The sequence below is a fragment of the Coregonus clupeaformis genome, chromosome 34 (assembly GCF_020615455.1).
Source record: "Coregonus clupeaformis isolate EN_2021a chromosome 34, ASM2061545v1, whole genome shotgun sequence".
Taxonomy (NCBI): Eukaryota; Metazoa; Chordata; class Actinopteri; order Salmoniformes; family Salmonidae; genus Coregonus; species Coregonus clupeaformis.
Window position 1 is genome coordinate 19,548,196 of NC_059225.1, and position 15,810 is coordinate 19,564,005.

The 15,810-nt window shown below is 43.0% G+C and overlaps 1 protein-coding gene across 1 annotated transcript; it reads right to left on the minus strand.

Annotated features, from left to right (window-relative positions):
- Nucleotides 1–4,381: 4,381 nt before the first annotated feature.
- Nucleotides 4,382–15,576, minus strand: LOC121549751 (death-associated protein 1). The gene is made up of 4 exons (XM_041861614.2): nucleotides 15,410–15,576; nucleotides 11,341–11,446; nucleotides 9,393–9,435; nucleotides 4,382–4,799 (listed from the first exon to the last, which is right to left on the minus strand). Exons 1-4 carry the CDS (start codon nucleotides 15,462–15,464, stop codon nucleotides 4,680–4,682), a joined length of 324 nt encoding a protein of 107 aa, XP_041717548.1. The 5' UTR covers nucleotides 15,465–15,576; the 3' UTR covers nucleotides 4,382–4,679.
- Between the last annotated feature and the right edge of the window lie 234 nt (nucleotides 15,577–15,810).

The following is a 15,810-nucleotide window of genomic DNA, read 5'->3' on the forward strand; positions in this document are numbered from 1 at the left end:
GGATGTGGTTGAGGGTTAAGCCGGGATGTGGACATGAAGCTAGGATTAACAGAGGGAAGTCTGATGCATCCTGCAGTTTTGGAAATGCATTTACCAAGAATATGCTTGCTTGGACAGACATGATGGTTTGGACCTTCAGAGGATCACAAGACCTGTGTATTTGTGATTACCTGATGCGTGTGTGTACCTGACTAGAGATCCCATGCACAGGCAGATGCTAATGATATTGTTCCTGGTCAGAGAAGCTAACACTAATACTGTAAACTGACATACAGCCTGGAGGGCTGATGGTAAAGCTAACTTTAACAACATAACAAACAATGTGACTCAATCAAAAGTAGGGAATTATTGTTGAAATCAATACAGGCACTCAATCCTCATAAACCCTACAAGGACGTCAAAACACATATTTGAAATGTATTATTTGGAGAATGATTATAGGACAGCTGGTCTGATAGGGAATGATTTTGCTATCTTGTGTATCGTACTGTAGCGATCCTCGCTATATGAGCCACGTTACAATTCACATCAAGTGGGTTAACCCTATTGGCGCGATGCGTTGGGCGTTTTGAATTTCACGCTACAGTATCTTCCCAGGGCTATAGTGAGCTAACGCTATCTGACACAACAGGTATGAGCGGTGCTACAGTATGTGTGGTATCACCTGGTCTAGTTACAGTGAGCGGCCATGGGGGAGGGAGCTAGAACAAACACAAAACTGCACCCCTTTCCCGCTCTTCTTTTCCTGTCCTCAATTCCAAAAATCATCCCATAGCCTCTAAGCATCATATGCAGATGTGAAAGGACTGGAAAGGTATAGGGTATCTGGTTGAGGTAAAGTAGGGCAGAGTGGGAGGGGATAGGAGAGGAGAGAGAGGGAGGGGTGTAGCCTGTGTTTCATACCATGTCGTGTAGATAGTATATGTAGCTTGTATTTCATACTGTTGTGTAGATAGTACAGTGCCTTCAGAAAGGATTCACACCCCTTGACTTTTTCGTGTTACAGCCCGAATTTTAAATGGATTAAATAGAGATTTTTTAAACTGGCCTAAACACAGTACCCCATAATGTCAAAGTGGAATTACACTATATATACAAAAGTATGTGGACACCCCTTCAAATTAGTGGATTCTGCTATTTCAGCCACATCCGTTGCTGACAGGTGTATAACATTGAGCCATTCAATCTCCATGGACAAACATTGGCAGTAGAATGTCCTTATTTTGCCACCTTTCCAACAAGTCAGTTCGTCAAATGGTTTGTCAAGATCGGTGTGGAAGAACTTGACTGGCCTGCACAGAGCCCTGACCTCAACCCCATCGAACACCTTTGGGATGAATTGGAATGCCGACTGCGAGCCAGGCCTAATCGCCCAACATCAGTGCCCGACCTCACTAATGCTCGTGTCTGAATGGAAGCAGCAATGTTCCAACATCTAGTGGAAAGCCTTCCCAGAAGAGTGGAGGCTATTATAGCAGCAAAGGGAGGACCAACTCCATAGTAATGCCGATGATTTTGGAATGAGATGTTCGACGAGCAGGTGTCCACATACTTTTGGTCATGTAGTGTATGTTCTTCAACATTTTTACAAATTAACTAAAAATGAAAAGCTGAAATGTCTCGAGTCAATAAGTATTAAACCCCATTGTTAGGGCAAGTCTAAACAAGTTCAGAAGTAAAAATGTACTTAACAAGTCACAATAACTTGTATGGCCTCCCTCTGTGTGCAATAATAGTGTTTAACATGATTTTTGAATGACTACCTAATTTCTGTACCCAACACATACAATTATCTGTAAGATACAACCACAAAGACCAGGGAGGTTTTCCAATGCCTTGCAAAGAAGGGCACCTACTGGTAGATGGGTAAAAAAAATAACACACATTGAATATCCCTTTGAGCAGGATGAAGTTATTAATTACACTTTGGATGGTGTATCAATACACCCAGTCACTACAAAGATACAGGGGTCCTTCCTAACTCAGTTGCCGGAGAGGGAGGAAACCGCTCAGGGATTTCACCATGAGGCCAATGGTGACTTTAAAACAGTTACAGAATTTAATGCCTGTGATATGAGAAAACTGAGGATGGATCAACAACATTATATATAGACCCATGGGGCGGTGCACAATTTGCCCAGCGTCGTCCAGGGTAGAGGAGGGAATGGCCGGCGGGGATGTAGCTCAGTTGGTAGAGCATGGCGTTAGCAACGCCAGGGTTGTGGGTTCGCTTCCCACGGGGGGTATAAAAAATTATGTATGCACTAACTAAGTCGCTCTGGATAAGAGCGTCTGCTAAATGACTAAAATGTTAAAATGTAATTATAGTAACTCCACAATACTTACCTAAATGACAGTGAAAAGAAGGAAGCCTGTACAGAATACAAATATTCCAAAACATGCATCCTGTTTGCAATAAGGCACTAAAGTAAAACTGCAAAAAATGAGGCAAAGATATTCACTTTATGTCCTGAATAGAGAGAGTTATATTTGGGTCAAATCTAACACATCACTGAGTACCACGCTTCATATTTTCAAGCATGGTGGGGTTTGTATCATGTCATTGTCGAGGACTAGGGAGTTTTTTTAGAATAAAAAGAAACGGAATAGAGCTAAACACAGGCAAAATCCTAGAGGAAACCTGGTTCAGTATGCTTTCCAACAGACACTGGGACACAAACTCACCTTTCAGCAGGACAATAACCTAAAACACAAGGCCAAATATACACTGGAGTTGTTTACCAAGATGATATTGAATGTTTCTGAGTTGCCTAGTTACAGTTTTGACTTAAAATCGGTTTGAAAATCTATGGCAAGACTTGAAAATGGCTGTCTAGCAATGATCAACAACCAACTTGACAGAGCTTGAAGAATGTGCAAATATTGTACAATCCAGGTGTGCAATGCACTTAGAGACTTACCCAGAAAGATGTATTATTATTTAAAGACTCACAGCTGTAATCGCTGCTAAAGTTGAATTTAACATGTATTAACTCAGGTGTGTGAAAACTTATGTAAATGAGATATTTCTGCATTTCATTTCCAATAAATTTGCTAACATTTCTGAAGACATGTTTTTACTTTGTCATTATGGAGTAGTGTGTAAAGCTATTTCATCCATTTTGAATTCAGGCTGTAACATAAGAAAATGTGGAAGAAGTCAAGGGGTATGAATACTTTCTGAAGGCACTGTATGTGTAGAGTATTATAAAAGAGTGGATATGCAGGTCACAGAGGTTAACACACAAAAGGTTCCATTTGTTCATGGATAATACAGAATATTACATAATACATCCAGTAACATTGAAGACAAAACAATGATTTTAAAGTTAAAATCTTTATTCATGACAACCTCACCGAATGCTTAAGTCCACTCACTGACTAAGGACTTGTACACTTTACTCAAGAAACAAACAGAGTAAAATTAAAATGTCTATTTTAAACTTGATTAAATACATTTAGGAAATTACTCCTTCTTGGCTAAATGTATTTCCCTGGAACCCTGAAATTTAGTGTTGACATTAATAACCACAGTTGAAATGAAGGGGGATTGTGTGTGTGTGTGTGTGGTCTATGACATTTCCCTTAGAACTACACTGAACAAAAATATAAACGCAACATGTAAAGTGTTGGTCCCATGTTTCATGAGCTGAAAAAATAATAATCCCAGAAATGTTCCATATGCACAAAAAACTTATTTCTCTCAAATTTTGTGCACAAATTTGTTTACATCCCTGTTAGTGAGCATTTCTCCTTTGCCAAGATAATCCATCCACCTGACAGATGTGGCATATCAAGAAGCTGATTAAACAGCATGATCATTACACAGGTGCACCTTGTGCTGGGGACAATAAAAGGCCACTTTAAAATGTGCAGTTTTGTCACACAACACAATGCCACAGATGTCTCAAGTTTTTGGGAGCGTGCTATTGGCATGCTGACTGCAGGAATGTCCATCAGAGCTGTTGCCAGAGAACTGAATGTTCATTTCTCTACCATAAACTGCCTCCAATGTTGTTTTACAGAATTTGGCAGTACGTCCAACCACGCCAGCCCAGGACCTCCACATCCGGCTTCTTCACCTGGGGGGTGCTGAGGAGTATTTCTATTTGTAATAAATCCCTTGTGGGAAAAAGGAATTCTGATTGGCTGGGCCTGGCTCCCCAGTGGCCTCTCAGGCCCAGCCATGCTGCACCCCTGCTCAGTCATGTGAAATCCATAGATTAGGGCCTAATGAATTTATTTCAATGAATTGTAACTCAGTAAAATCTTTGAAATTGTTGCGTTTATATTTTTGTTCAGTATAAGAGCCTAAGTATGAGGAGAGTGGGATCACATGGAATGCTTAACAGGGGTTTCCCTGGTAACCTGAGCACTTATGGTAATTCCTTGCATGCTTGTTTGGTTGGTTGTGCAGTTCTTTGATTGGTTTGTGGTTGTTGGGTTGGTCGGTAGGCTGCTGTGATAGGTCGGCTTCTGTGGTTCTTTTGTAAAGCGTTGCATTGGCTTGCCCTTAGGCACAGATTTAGGATCAGTTTCCCCTCCTCAAATCCTTACTTAACCATTGGAGGGGGGTAAACACAAAACTGACCGTAGAGCTGTGTCTGGGATGATTGCTGGCGCCTTGCGGGGCCAACTGTAGCAGAGTTAGCGGAGGGAAGGTAAGCTTGGCGGTAGCCTCACTTGCGGGGCTGGTGGATGTGCTGGGTGAGGTGCTGGTTCTGGGGCATCTTGATGACAGACGGCTGGGGCTTCTGGTGAGCTACCTGGGCTGCAGCCGGGGTGAAGTCCTTATCACCCTGGGAACACAACCACACACAGCCACTTAGTACAGGTGTGACAGAACAGCCTTTCAGTTAGAGCCCTATAGTTTCAATACATGACACTGGCAGATCTGTTTAACCCCAGTCTGTTTCCCTCCCTCTGTTTATCATGATGATTTTATACACAAAGAAAAGCAGCGCATCGACCTGCTTCTAAATCAGCAAGGAAATACAACCAATTTTCAACACGGCCCTCCTGACCTCATTGAAGACTGAACACAGCACCCAGGGGCAAAATTAGTTTGACAGCCCTGTTCTAAATACTCTGGCTCTCTGATTAATTACCACGTGGATGCTGTGTGTGTGTGCGTGTGTGTGTGTGCGTGTGTGTGTGTGTGTGTACACACAGTAGAGTACAGTACAGAGACCTAGGAGGGTAAATACATATTTGCCCATTGTAGAAGTACTCAGAAAGTGACCTGTTGGACCTGAAAGAGATAAAGGTGCTCGAAATTGACCCATTTTGCATACCCCGCCATACCATGAGACATCCATGTCTTCATCACTGGAAAAGATAAAATGGTTGAGATTGACATAATTTAAAAGCTTACAAACAGGGTTGTTTTAAAGTTCACAAAAAAATTAATCAATTATCAAAAATATTGAATATTCACATAGGTTGTAGCTTAGACCCTATTTTACATCATATGACATTATGTTGTGCCCGCCATCGGTTGAGATACAACATGCTCTTGAATACAGGGTGGGTGTCATGTTTTGGCTGATAAATGTACTAAAATGCTAATATAATTTAAAATTCGACTTTCAAATGGTACTACAAAGATGATTTGAGGTCCACACATCAGATAACGTTGACTTGATTGGAGTATCCGTTGTTTTAAATTATACTGTCAATCTTCCATAGGAAACCCATTGAAATCATAGAAATATAAATAATAGAATAGACACAACCATTTACTGTAAGTTGACATTCGACAGCGGGTAGACCGGCGGCCATCTTTGTGGTAGTAATTAGAAGTAAAAATGTCAGTTCAATTTCAATGGTGTACTAGTTAAATTACAGTGGTCTGAAGGAATAGGTCCTTTCTATGAATTATATTTCTATGATTGAAATGACACCCACCCAGTATTCAAGAGAATGTTGTGTCTCAACCGACGGCGGGCACAACACAAAAACCTCAGATGATGTAAAAAGTAGGGTCTAAGCTACAACATAAATGAATATGAACAAAATCGGTTTACCAGTTTTTAGATAAATTAGGGTAAAAGGAAAAAAAAAATATCATTATATATATATATATATATATATATATATATATATATATATATATATATATATATATACAGTGGGGAGAAGTATTTGATACACTGCCGATTTTGCAGGTTTTCCTACTTACAAAGCATGTAGAGGTCTGTAATTTTTTATCATAGGTACAATTCAACTGTGAGAGACGGAATCTAAAATAAAAATCCTTATTCTTCCTCCAAACACGGCGAGTGGAGTTTAGACCAAAAAGCTCTATTTTTGTCTCATCAGACCACATGACCTTCTCCCATTCTTCCTCTGGATCATCCAGATGGTCATTGGCAAACTTCAGACGGGCCTGGACATGCGCTGGCTTGAGCAGGGGGACCTTGCGTGCGCTGCAGGATTTTAATCCATGACGGCGTAGTGTGTTACTAATGGTTTTCTTTGAGACTGTGGTCCCAGCTCTCTTCAGGTCATTGACCAGGTCCTGCCGTGTAGTTCTGGGCTGATCCCTCACCTTCCTCATGATCATTGATGCCCCATGAGGTGAGATCTTGCATGGAGCCCCAGACCGAGGGTGATTGACTGTCATCTTGAACTTCTTCCATTTTCTAATAATTGCGCCAACAGTTGTTGCCTTCTCACCAAGCTGCTTGCCTATTGTCCTGTAGCCCATCCCAGCCTTGTGCAGGTCTACAATTTTATCCCTGATGTCCTTACACAGCTCTCTGGTCTTGGCCATTGTGGAGAGGTTGGAGTCTGTTTGATTGAGTGTGTGGACAGGTGTCTTTTATACAGGTAACAAGTTCAAACAGGCGCAATTAATACAGGTAATGAGTGGAGAACATGAGGGCTTCTTAAAGAAAAACTAACAGGTCTGTGAGAGCCGGAATTCTAACTGGTTGGTAGGTGATCAAATACTTATGTCATGCAATAAAATGCAAATTAATGACTTAAAAATCATACAATGTGATTTTCTGGATTTTTGTTTTAGATTCCGTCTCTCACAGTTGAAGTGTACCTATGATAAAAATGACAGACCTCTACATGCTTTGTAAGTAGGAAAACCTGCAAAATCGGCAGTGTATCAAATACTTGTTCTCCCCACTGTATATATATTTTTTAAAACATTTATTTCAAGAAATTATTAAATCATTTGATAACCCTGTTTGTAAGCTTTAAATTATATCAAACTCAACCGTTTATTTTTTCCAGTGATGAAGACATGGATGTCTCATGGTAGGGTGGGGTATGCAAAATGGGTCAACTTTGAGCTTTCTGACCACTTCATCAAATGAGCAGACATGTATGGAAAGTTTTGTTTAAATCAAAAGGGATTGCTGTCAAAAAGTGATCGAATTCAAATGGATTTCCCCAGGAGTGTCTACCAACAGGTTCTAAACCCTCGATCTGATGTTCCAAGAACCCAGCCCACAAATACACATCCTCCCCTTCAATACTCCGATGCCACAGCCCATCACAATCAAACGCATTTACTGTTTACATTCCATTGCATTGCTTCACATTGTAGGCATTCTTAGGCAATGTAGTGCTAGTGTTAAGACTGTAAAGAACTTGATTGGCAGTCTTCTCTCTCAGACAGGTCATGGTCCTAATAAGGGTTAGTAATAGTCCATTAATAGAGTTAGAGTCCATTAATACCATAGGGTGAGGGTCATATTCAACCTACAGACAGAGGGTGAAAGTATAGCTCATAAAGTAAACTGCCCCTTGCTCTTCATAATCTCCCCTCTCACTCTTTCCCTCTCTCCCCCAGGAGAAGTGTGTAGTGTTCCAGAAGTGTACTGTAGTGTGTTACAGTGGTGTGGTCATTACATCTGAGGCTGATAGATAACAGAGTTGTGCTGGCTGTGAGTGACTCACCAGCTTCAAATCTCTAGGAAAGGCTAACACAGCAGTATGAAGAGAACACACACACGCACACTTTTATATATCATGTCTGTGTGTTTCTGTGCATGCATGCGATTTAATGTTGTGCAATGTATAGTCGGGAATGGTTTCAGTTTATGACCATAACTCCTATAGATCTAAGACACCTACGATCCAGGGGGGTGGCAGACACCCCATTACACAGGTTAGGAGGCCTGAATCTGGGCATGACACCTCTCAGAACCTGGAGCTGGTACAATAAAACTCCTGTATAAATTCTCTAGGTCACTAGCATACAGCCTAATCTCTATAAGGAAATCTATGTTAATGGTCTATGTTGTGTTTGTTCTGGAAATGAGTCAACGTTGTTTTGGTTTGTTTGTAAACATAAATAAATGCATGGATATTATGGTGCAGTAGGGAGGCCAGATGGAAGGTTACATAATCTATATAAACCTCTGGGCACGCGGACGGGAATGCACGCACACGCACTCACACACAGCGGAATAGGGTCAAACTAGGATGGGGATGTATATAGGAGGTTGGAAGAGGAGAGAGGAAGAGAGAGAGAGAGAAAGGGAGGGGTGTGTATCAGTGTGAGGGAGAGAGAAAGGGAGGAGTGTGTATCAGTGTGAGGGAGAGAAAGGGAGGGGTGTGTATCAGTGTGAGGGAGAGAAAGGGAGGGGTGTGTATCAGTGTGAGGGAGAGAAAGGGAGGGGTGTGTATCAGTGTGAGGGAGCGGGAGAGAGAGAGAAAGGGAGGGGAGAGAGAGAGAAAGGGAGGGTGTGTATCAGTGTGAGGGAGAGAGAGAAAGATCATGTGTGTGCTATAGAGAAATGTATTAGAGTGTGTTTGAGAGAGATGGAATGAGAGGTCAAGAGAGAGAAATGTACAGTATGTACAGGGAGACATCTCTCTCCATAGGAAGGCAATATAACTGAGTGGAATTTAAACAGTGTTAATGCCTAGCTTACCAAACCTCAACAAATACAGATCAGAGGCAGTAAGGCTAGCCTTAAATCAGGGAGATGTAGCTCTCCTCTAAGGTCATCTCAGTGGGAGAATATAAAGTAATCTCTGCAGCTGCCCCCTGGTTCGTCAGGCTTTATTTAAGGGCTGTCACAGCCTGCAGGTATGATAGCACAGACAAAAAGAGGATAAATGGCAAGCCTAGAGGTACAGATAGAGGTAAGTAGAGACCCCAGGGGGGGTGAGCTTAGATAGGAGGTAAGTATGGAGTGTGAGTGGAAGGGGGGAGGGGGGTAAATGGGAATATCCTAGGGGTCGGGGTAGGCTAAGCTTAGTGTGTGTGTGCGTTGGTGAAGAATCCAGTCCGAGGTCATATCTGGGATCTCTCTCCAACAATCTGTGTGTCCAGAGGAAACACGACGCTAGGAGCCTTCCAGCCCTATCTGACCCTGTCAAGGACATCTGGGTGGGTCACACACACACACACACTTTGGTCTTACCTTTGTAACCACTCCTGACACGACCACAGTGGGCTTTGGTGGGCTAGAGAGACAGAAGGAAAGAAAGAAATGAGGGGTTAAAAAACAGACTCCTACCTCAATGTCAATACTTTGAAGAGACACGATCACATTTTGTTGAGATGAAATGCCTAATGAATGCATGCATTTTTAGTCATTTAGCAGACGCTCTTATCCAGAGCGACTTACAATTAATGAGTGCATACATTTTCATACTGGCCCCCCGTGGGAAACGAACCCACAACCCTGGCGTTGCAAGCGCCATGCTCTACCAACTGAGCTACAGGGGACTACGCCATGCCAGTGAAAATGTCAAAAACACTGACCATCAACTCTGGAGTTTCTCTTTCAGGGTGTTATAAAAGACAGGAACAGAAAGCACTTCTGTTTGATCCAATTGAACACTGATTAAGTAGAGTCAATGTGTGTGAGCACTTGTGTGAGAACTTGTTTGTTTGCGCGCGCGTGTGTGTGTGAGAGAGTGAGTGAGAGAGAGATACGGAAAGGAACAAATTGGCCTAGTATAAACTCCAGAAGGAGAGACTGCAGCTTGCCAGTATCCCATTCAGAGAGACAGAAAGACACAGAGAGAGAGAGAGAGAGAGAGACCGCCCTGAGCTCAGCCACAGTACTGTGATGCTGTGGACCTGCCTGCCCCCCTGATAAATGAGTACCATTAATAACGGACTGGTTCTACATTGCAACTCACACAGCAGGGGAGAGGGAGGAAAGGAAGGGGGGGGATCCCGAGATGGAAATGGACCTTGACATGAGAAACGAGTCCTGTCTGGTGTAGCAGCAGAACCATTACCGGAGGTAAAAAGCTGTCCTCAGCTTCTACCTCTGGAAGTTTGCAGGGCAGCAGAGAGACTTAACGTAGCATACACACTTAAGGTTACCTATATATTGTAGCTAGCGTCCTTGAGAGCGAGAGAAAGTGAGGGGGAAAGAGAGAAAGAGAGAGAGGGGAAAGAGAGAAAGAAAAAGAGAGAGAGACGGGTGGGAGAATGAAAAAAGGGGGAAAGAGAGGAAGAGTGGGAGAGAGAGCAAGATGAAAGAAAGAGCTGCAGAGTTAAGGTTGGTCCCATCCCTCAGGCTGTGTACAGGAAGTGCATATGGCGATTCTCTGTTGCCTTTACTGTAAACTTCTCTCCATTTCCTCCCATCCCTCCATCTAGGTCTAAATTGTATGTGACAGGCATTCCCTTGGCGACCTCGCTCCACTGGCTGCTACACATCATCCACCTGCTCTCAACAGAGTGGACACACACACTAACCTTGCTCTTTAATGAGCGACTGAAGGAAAGCCAGAGCCAGCGTAAGAGCCAAGCTGCCCGCATCAGAGAGGATTTCTACTGCATTTCACATGGGCACTTTCACAGCCGCCTCTGATCTCTCCAGAGGACCCGGGGCAGGAGCTGTTATAGCAGCCTGCCTCTTTAGGCTGTGGCATAGGGTAAGACTCTCTCTGTGGTCCACACACCAACCACTCTCCTCCTCCTCTACCACCATGCATTTATCCAACACAGTATAGCCTCAAACATATACAACAGATAAACTGTAGCCTCAAACACGTTCAGAAAAAACACACAAAAATAGGCCATAATGACATGTTCTAAGAAAAACAAGGTGGACCTCAGGTTGACAATAGGCTGTGAAGGGATGAAAATGAACAGATATTGAAGCATCAGACCTGGCCGTTTTCTCTTCTAGCACAGCTACCGGCCCATCATAGGTTATTTGGTGAATTCAAGTTTGTGGAATGTTCTTACCAGTTCTAAAAATTAAACACATTATTTGGTGGAAGGACTATGTATGTATGTGTGTGTAGGTGTGTGTGGCCTGATAATATAAGGAGCAAGAGTAACCTGTCATGCTGTTCCACATGCAGAGGCCACGGGCCAAAGTTCAGTGTGTGTTTATGTTTTACCTAGGCTCCTCCGGAAACTCCTCGTCATCCTTGTCCTTGACAGGAGGGGGCTCAGGTGGAGCTGCTCCCTGGTGCTTCTGCACTATCCTCATCCCCCCTGCCTTCACTGTCACACACACAAAACACACACATACATACCTTTACCACTGTTATACATTTACAAACACCGACACCCATTAGGCAGTGTTTCCCTAACTCGGTCCTGGGAACCCCAAAGGCTGCAGATTTTGGTTTTTGCCCTTGCACTACACAGCCGATTCAAATAATCAACTCATCATCAAGCTTTCATTATTTGAATCAGCTGTCTGGTGCTAGGGCAAAAACCAAAATGTGCACCCCTTGAGATCCCCAGGACCGAGTTTGGGAAATGCTGCATTAGGGTATAGTGTGGATAAAAGGCTGAGGCGCAACAACAAAGAATTCCATTCACCAAAGCAGTTAAATTAACCACAGACAGTCAGATAACCAGATAGCCTAAAAGGCTACAGGCCCACCTGCAGAAGAGGTAGATTTGGCGCACTTGGTCAAAAACAATACTAAAAAAAGAAGCTAAAGAACTCCGTTCTCTTTGCATTCACACTGCCCTTGCCTTTTAATGAGGACTCAACTCTTCTGCCAGTTCACAACCACCTAAACTCAGCAAAAAAAGAAACTTCCCTTTTTCAGGACCCTGTCTTTCAAAGATCATTTGTAAAATTCCAAATAACGTCACATCTTCATTGTAAAGGGTTTAAACACTGTTTCCCATGCTTATTCAATGAACCATAAACAATTAATGAACATACACATGTGGAACCATCAACAATTAATGAACATGCACCTGTGGAACGGTCGTTAAGACACTAACAGCTTACAGACGGTAGGCAATTATGGTCACAGTTATGAAAACTTAGGACACTAAAGAGGCCTTTCTACGGACTCTGAAAAATACCAAAAGAAAGATGCCCAGGGTCCCTGCTCATCTGCGTGAACGTGCCTTAGGCATGCTGCAAGGAGGCATGAGGACTGCAGATGTGACCAGGGCAATAAATTGCAATGTCCGTACTGTGAGACGCCTAAGACAGCGCTACAGGGAGACAGGACGGACAGCTGATCGTCCTCGCAGTGACAGACCACGTTTAACAACACCTGCACAAGATCGGTACATCCGAACATCACACCTGCGGGACAGGTACAGGATAGCAACAACAACTGCCCGAGTTACACCAGGAACGCACAATGCCTCTATCAGTGTTTAGACTGTGAGAGGCTGGACTGAGGGTTTGTAGACCTGTTGTAAGGCAGGTCCTCACCAGACATCACCGGCAACAACGTCGCCTATGGGCACAAACCCACCGTCGCTGGACCAGACAGGACTGGCAAAAAGTGCTCTTCACTGACGATTTGCAGTTTTGTCTCACCATGGGTGATGGTCAGATTCGTGTTTATCATCGAAGGAATGAGCGTTACACCGAGGCCTGTACTCTGGAGCGGGATCAATTTGGAGGTGTAGGGTCCGTCATGGTCTGGGGCGGTGTATCACAGCATCATCGGACTGAGCTTGTTGTCATTGCAGGCAATCTCAACGCTGTGCTTTACACGGAAGACATCCTCCTCCCTCATGTGGTACTCTTCCTGCAGGCTCATCCAGACATGACCCACCAGCATGACAATGCCACTAGCCATACTGCTCGTTCTGTGCGTGATTTCCTGCAAGACAGGAATGGCAGTGTTCTGCAATGGCCAGCGAAGAGCCCGGATCTCAATCCCATTGAGCACGTCTGGGACCTGTTGGATCGGAGGGTGAGGGCTAGGGCCATTCCCCCCAGAAATGTCTGGGAACTTGCAGGTGCCTTGGTGGAAGAGTGGGGTAACATCTCACAGCAAGAACTGGCAAATAAGGTGCAGTCCATGAGGAGGAGATGCACTGCAGTACTTAATGCAGCTGGTGGCCACACCAGATACTGACTGTTACTTTTGATTTTGAACCCCCCTTTGTTCAGGGATACATTATTCAATTTCTGTTAGTCACGTCTGTGGAACTTGTTCAGTTTATGTCTCAGTTGTAGAATCTTGTTATGTTCATACAAATATTTACACATGTTAAGTTTGATGAAAATAAATGCAGTTGACAGTGAGAGGACGTTTCTTTTTTTGCTGAGTTTATTTTGTGGTCAGAGTCCTCTTTGCATTCACATTGCTATGTTTAGAAAGGAACCAATATATTTTTCCAACATTCACTCAATGCAGTCTGGGTTTTTACAATGTGGAGGAAAAGTCATTCCATCCGAACGTGTTATCATAAAGCTATATACACCTACCTACATTTTGCAAGCTAAAAAATTGCATTTAGTTAAAAGATAAGACATAATCATTGTAATCAGAAGATACTATTAACATGTCAATATTATTGGTAACAGAATAAATAGCAGAAGAATAACTGCAGATTAAATAATGCTGTAATTGAAAGTTGTACACCCAATGTAGGCTACTGACCCTTTAAGAGCTAGAATTGATTTTGTACCCAATGTTGTGATTCCACAAGCGAATAAACATTGTATGAATCTCTCTTAACCTATAGATCACATATTGCAAACAAATAATCTCAACTAAAAACTCATATTTTGGCATTTCTGTGCATCATTGACCATTGCTAATCAATGTCCCAAAACAGCACAAGTTTTTTTTCTGCAAACCCACACTTAATCATCTTCTCTCTATTGTGACACCAATGTGAGGGGTTATGGAGGGGGAAACGATGTTGCAGTTGTCTAGTGTGTGGTGTGGGAATAATGACAAACGAACCTGGGGAGCTTTGTGTTCACATTGCCCTAACTAAAGGAAACCGGACCGAGGATTTCAAGCGAACCGAACTCAGACCCCCTCTCGAGATGGTCTCCGTTCGGTTCGAGGGCTCTTTTGAGTGTTTACACAGGACAAAAAAATTAAGCGAACCCATTTCTAAATTCACAAAAATGGTGTGAAAACACCCTTACATTATTTTAAGACAAGGCATATCCTGCTAATGAGATCATGTATTTTCACCACCTGACAGACCTAGCAACATTAGCTAGTAGCTACTTGTAATCTTTAGTCAGTTATGGCTATGGTAATCTTTAGTCAGTTATGGCTATGGTAATCTTTAGTCAGTTATGGCTATGGCTATGGTAATCTTTAGTCAGTTATGGCTATGAGAATCTTTAATCAGTTACGGCTATGGTCATCTTTAGTCAGTTACGGCTATGGTCATCTTTAGTCAGTTACGGCTATGGTCATCTTTAGTCAGTTACGGCTATGGTCATCTTTAGTCAGTTACGGCTATGGTCATCTTTAGTCAGTTACGGCTATGGTCATCTTTAGTCAGTTACGGCTATGGGAATCTTTAGTCAGCTACGGCTATGGTAATCTTTAGTCAGTTACGGCTATGGTCATCTTTAGTCAGCTACGGCTATGGTAATCTTTAGTCAGTTATGGCTATGTGCCCTACTTTCTATGTCCACGTAGGCTATGTGCCCTACTTTCTATGTCCACGTAGGCTACTCCTTAGGTGTTATCAGATCCCCCACAGACTTTAGCTACATAGCCTGGGTGCCAGTCGGTTTCTGCTCTCTTGCCAACTCCTTATGGAATTGTCATGTCAAACCTGTTTAGCATAACAAGGAGTGGCATGAAGTGGAATGATAGCCAAACAGATTGGCACCCAGGCTAGACTTCACACCGTAGCTTCTACTATACTAACTATGCCACAATAAAAGATACAGGCCTAGGTTTGATGGCACTCCGTCAATAAAACATTGGCAACATGTGTAACGTTAGATATCAATGTACATTCATTGGCGTAGTGCGTCATTCGGAAATCGGACTTAGCGACAGGCAAACAAATTAATTTAGTAAGCTTTCAGATTTCGTTCCACAGCACGTTACAGCACACACGTTAGTCTAGCTACTTGAGCAGTGTGTATCTAACTAACGTTGCCCAACGCAATTATTGACATAGGCCTAATGCGTATGCAGTGATACAACGTCAGTTGAACCATGAAAACAAAAGCGATGTTGTTTGTGCTGTAAAAAGCAACATAAGGTTTAATACCAGCCGGGAGGTGTCCACCTTTGGTCTCGATTTTTTCCTTCGGAGGCGAAGACATCTGTAATCTAACACTCGTTTAGTTCTATTTTTCCTTTGCTTTTCTGGGATAAACAGCAGCAGCAGACTTTTGCCCAGTTCGTCAACGTGGCTTTTTTGTTTGGCAACGGTGCGTGATGACGACAGAGAAAATATCGACAAATAGGAAAGTCACGTTCAGTCTGACGTTGTGGGGGGTGGGGTACGGGACGGGGCTAGTGCCAGAATAAAGAATTTCCCATGGATAAATAAAATCAAGTGGTGAAAGTTAAAGGAGGTATGGTCCAATACGGCGTCCCGGCAAAATAAATAGTGGGGGTACACCATACCTGTAAAAACATGAGCATATCACAATAATTAAAGCAAAA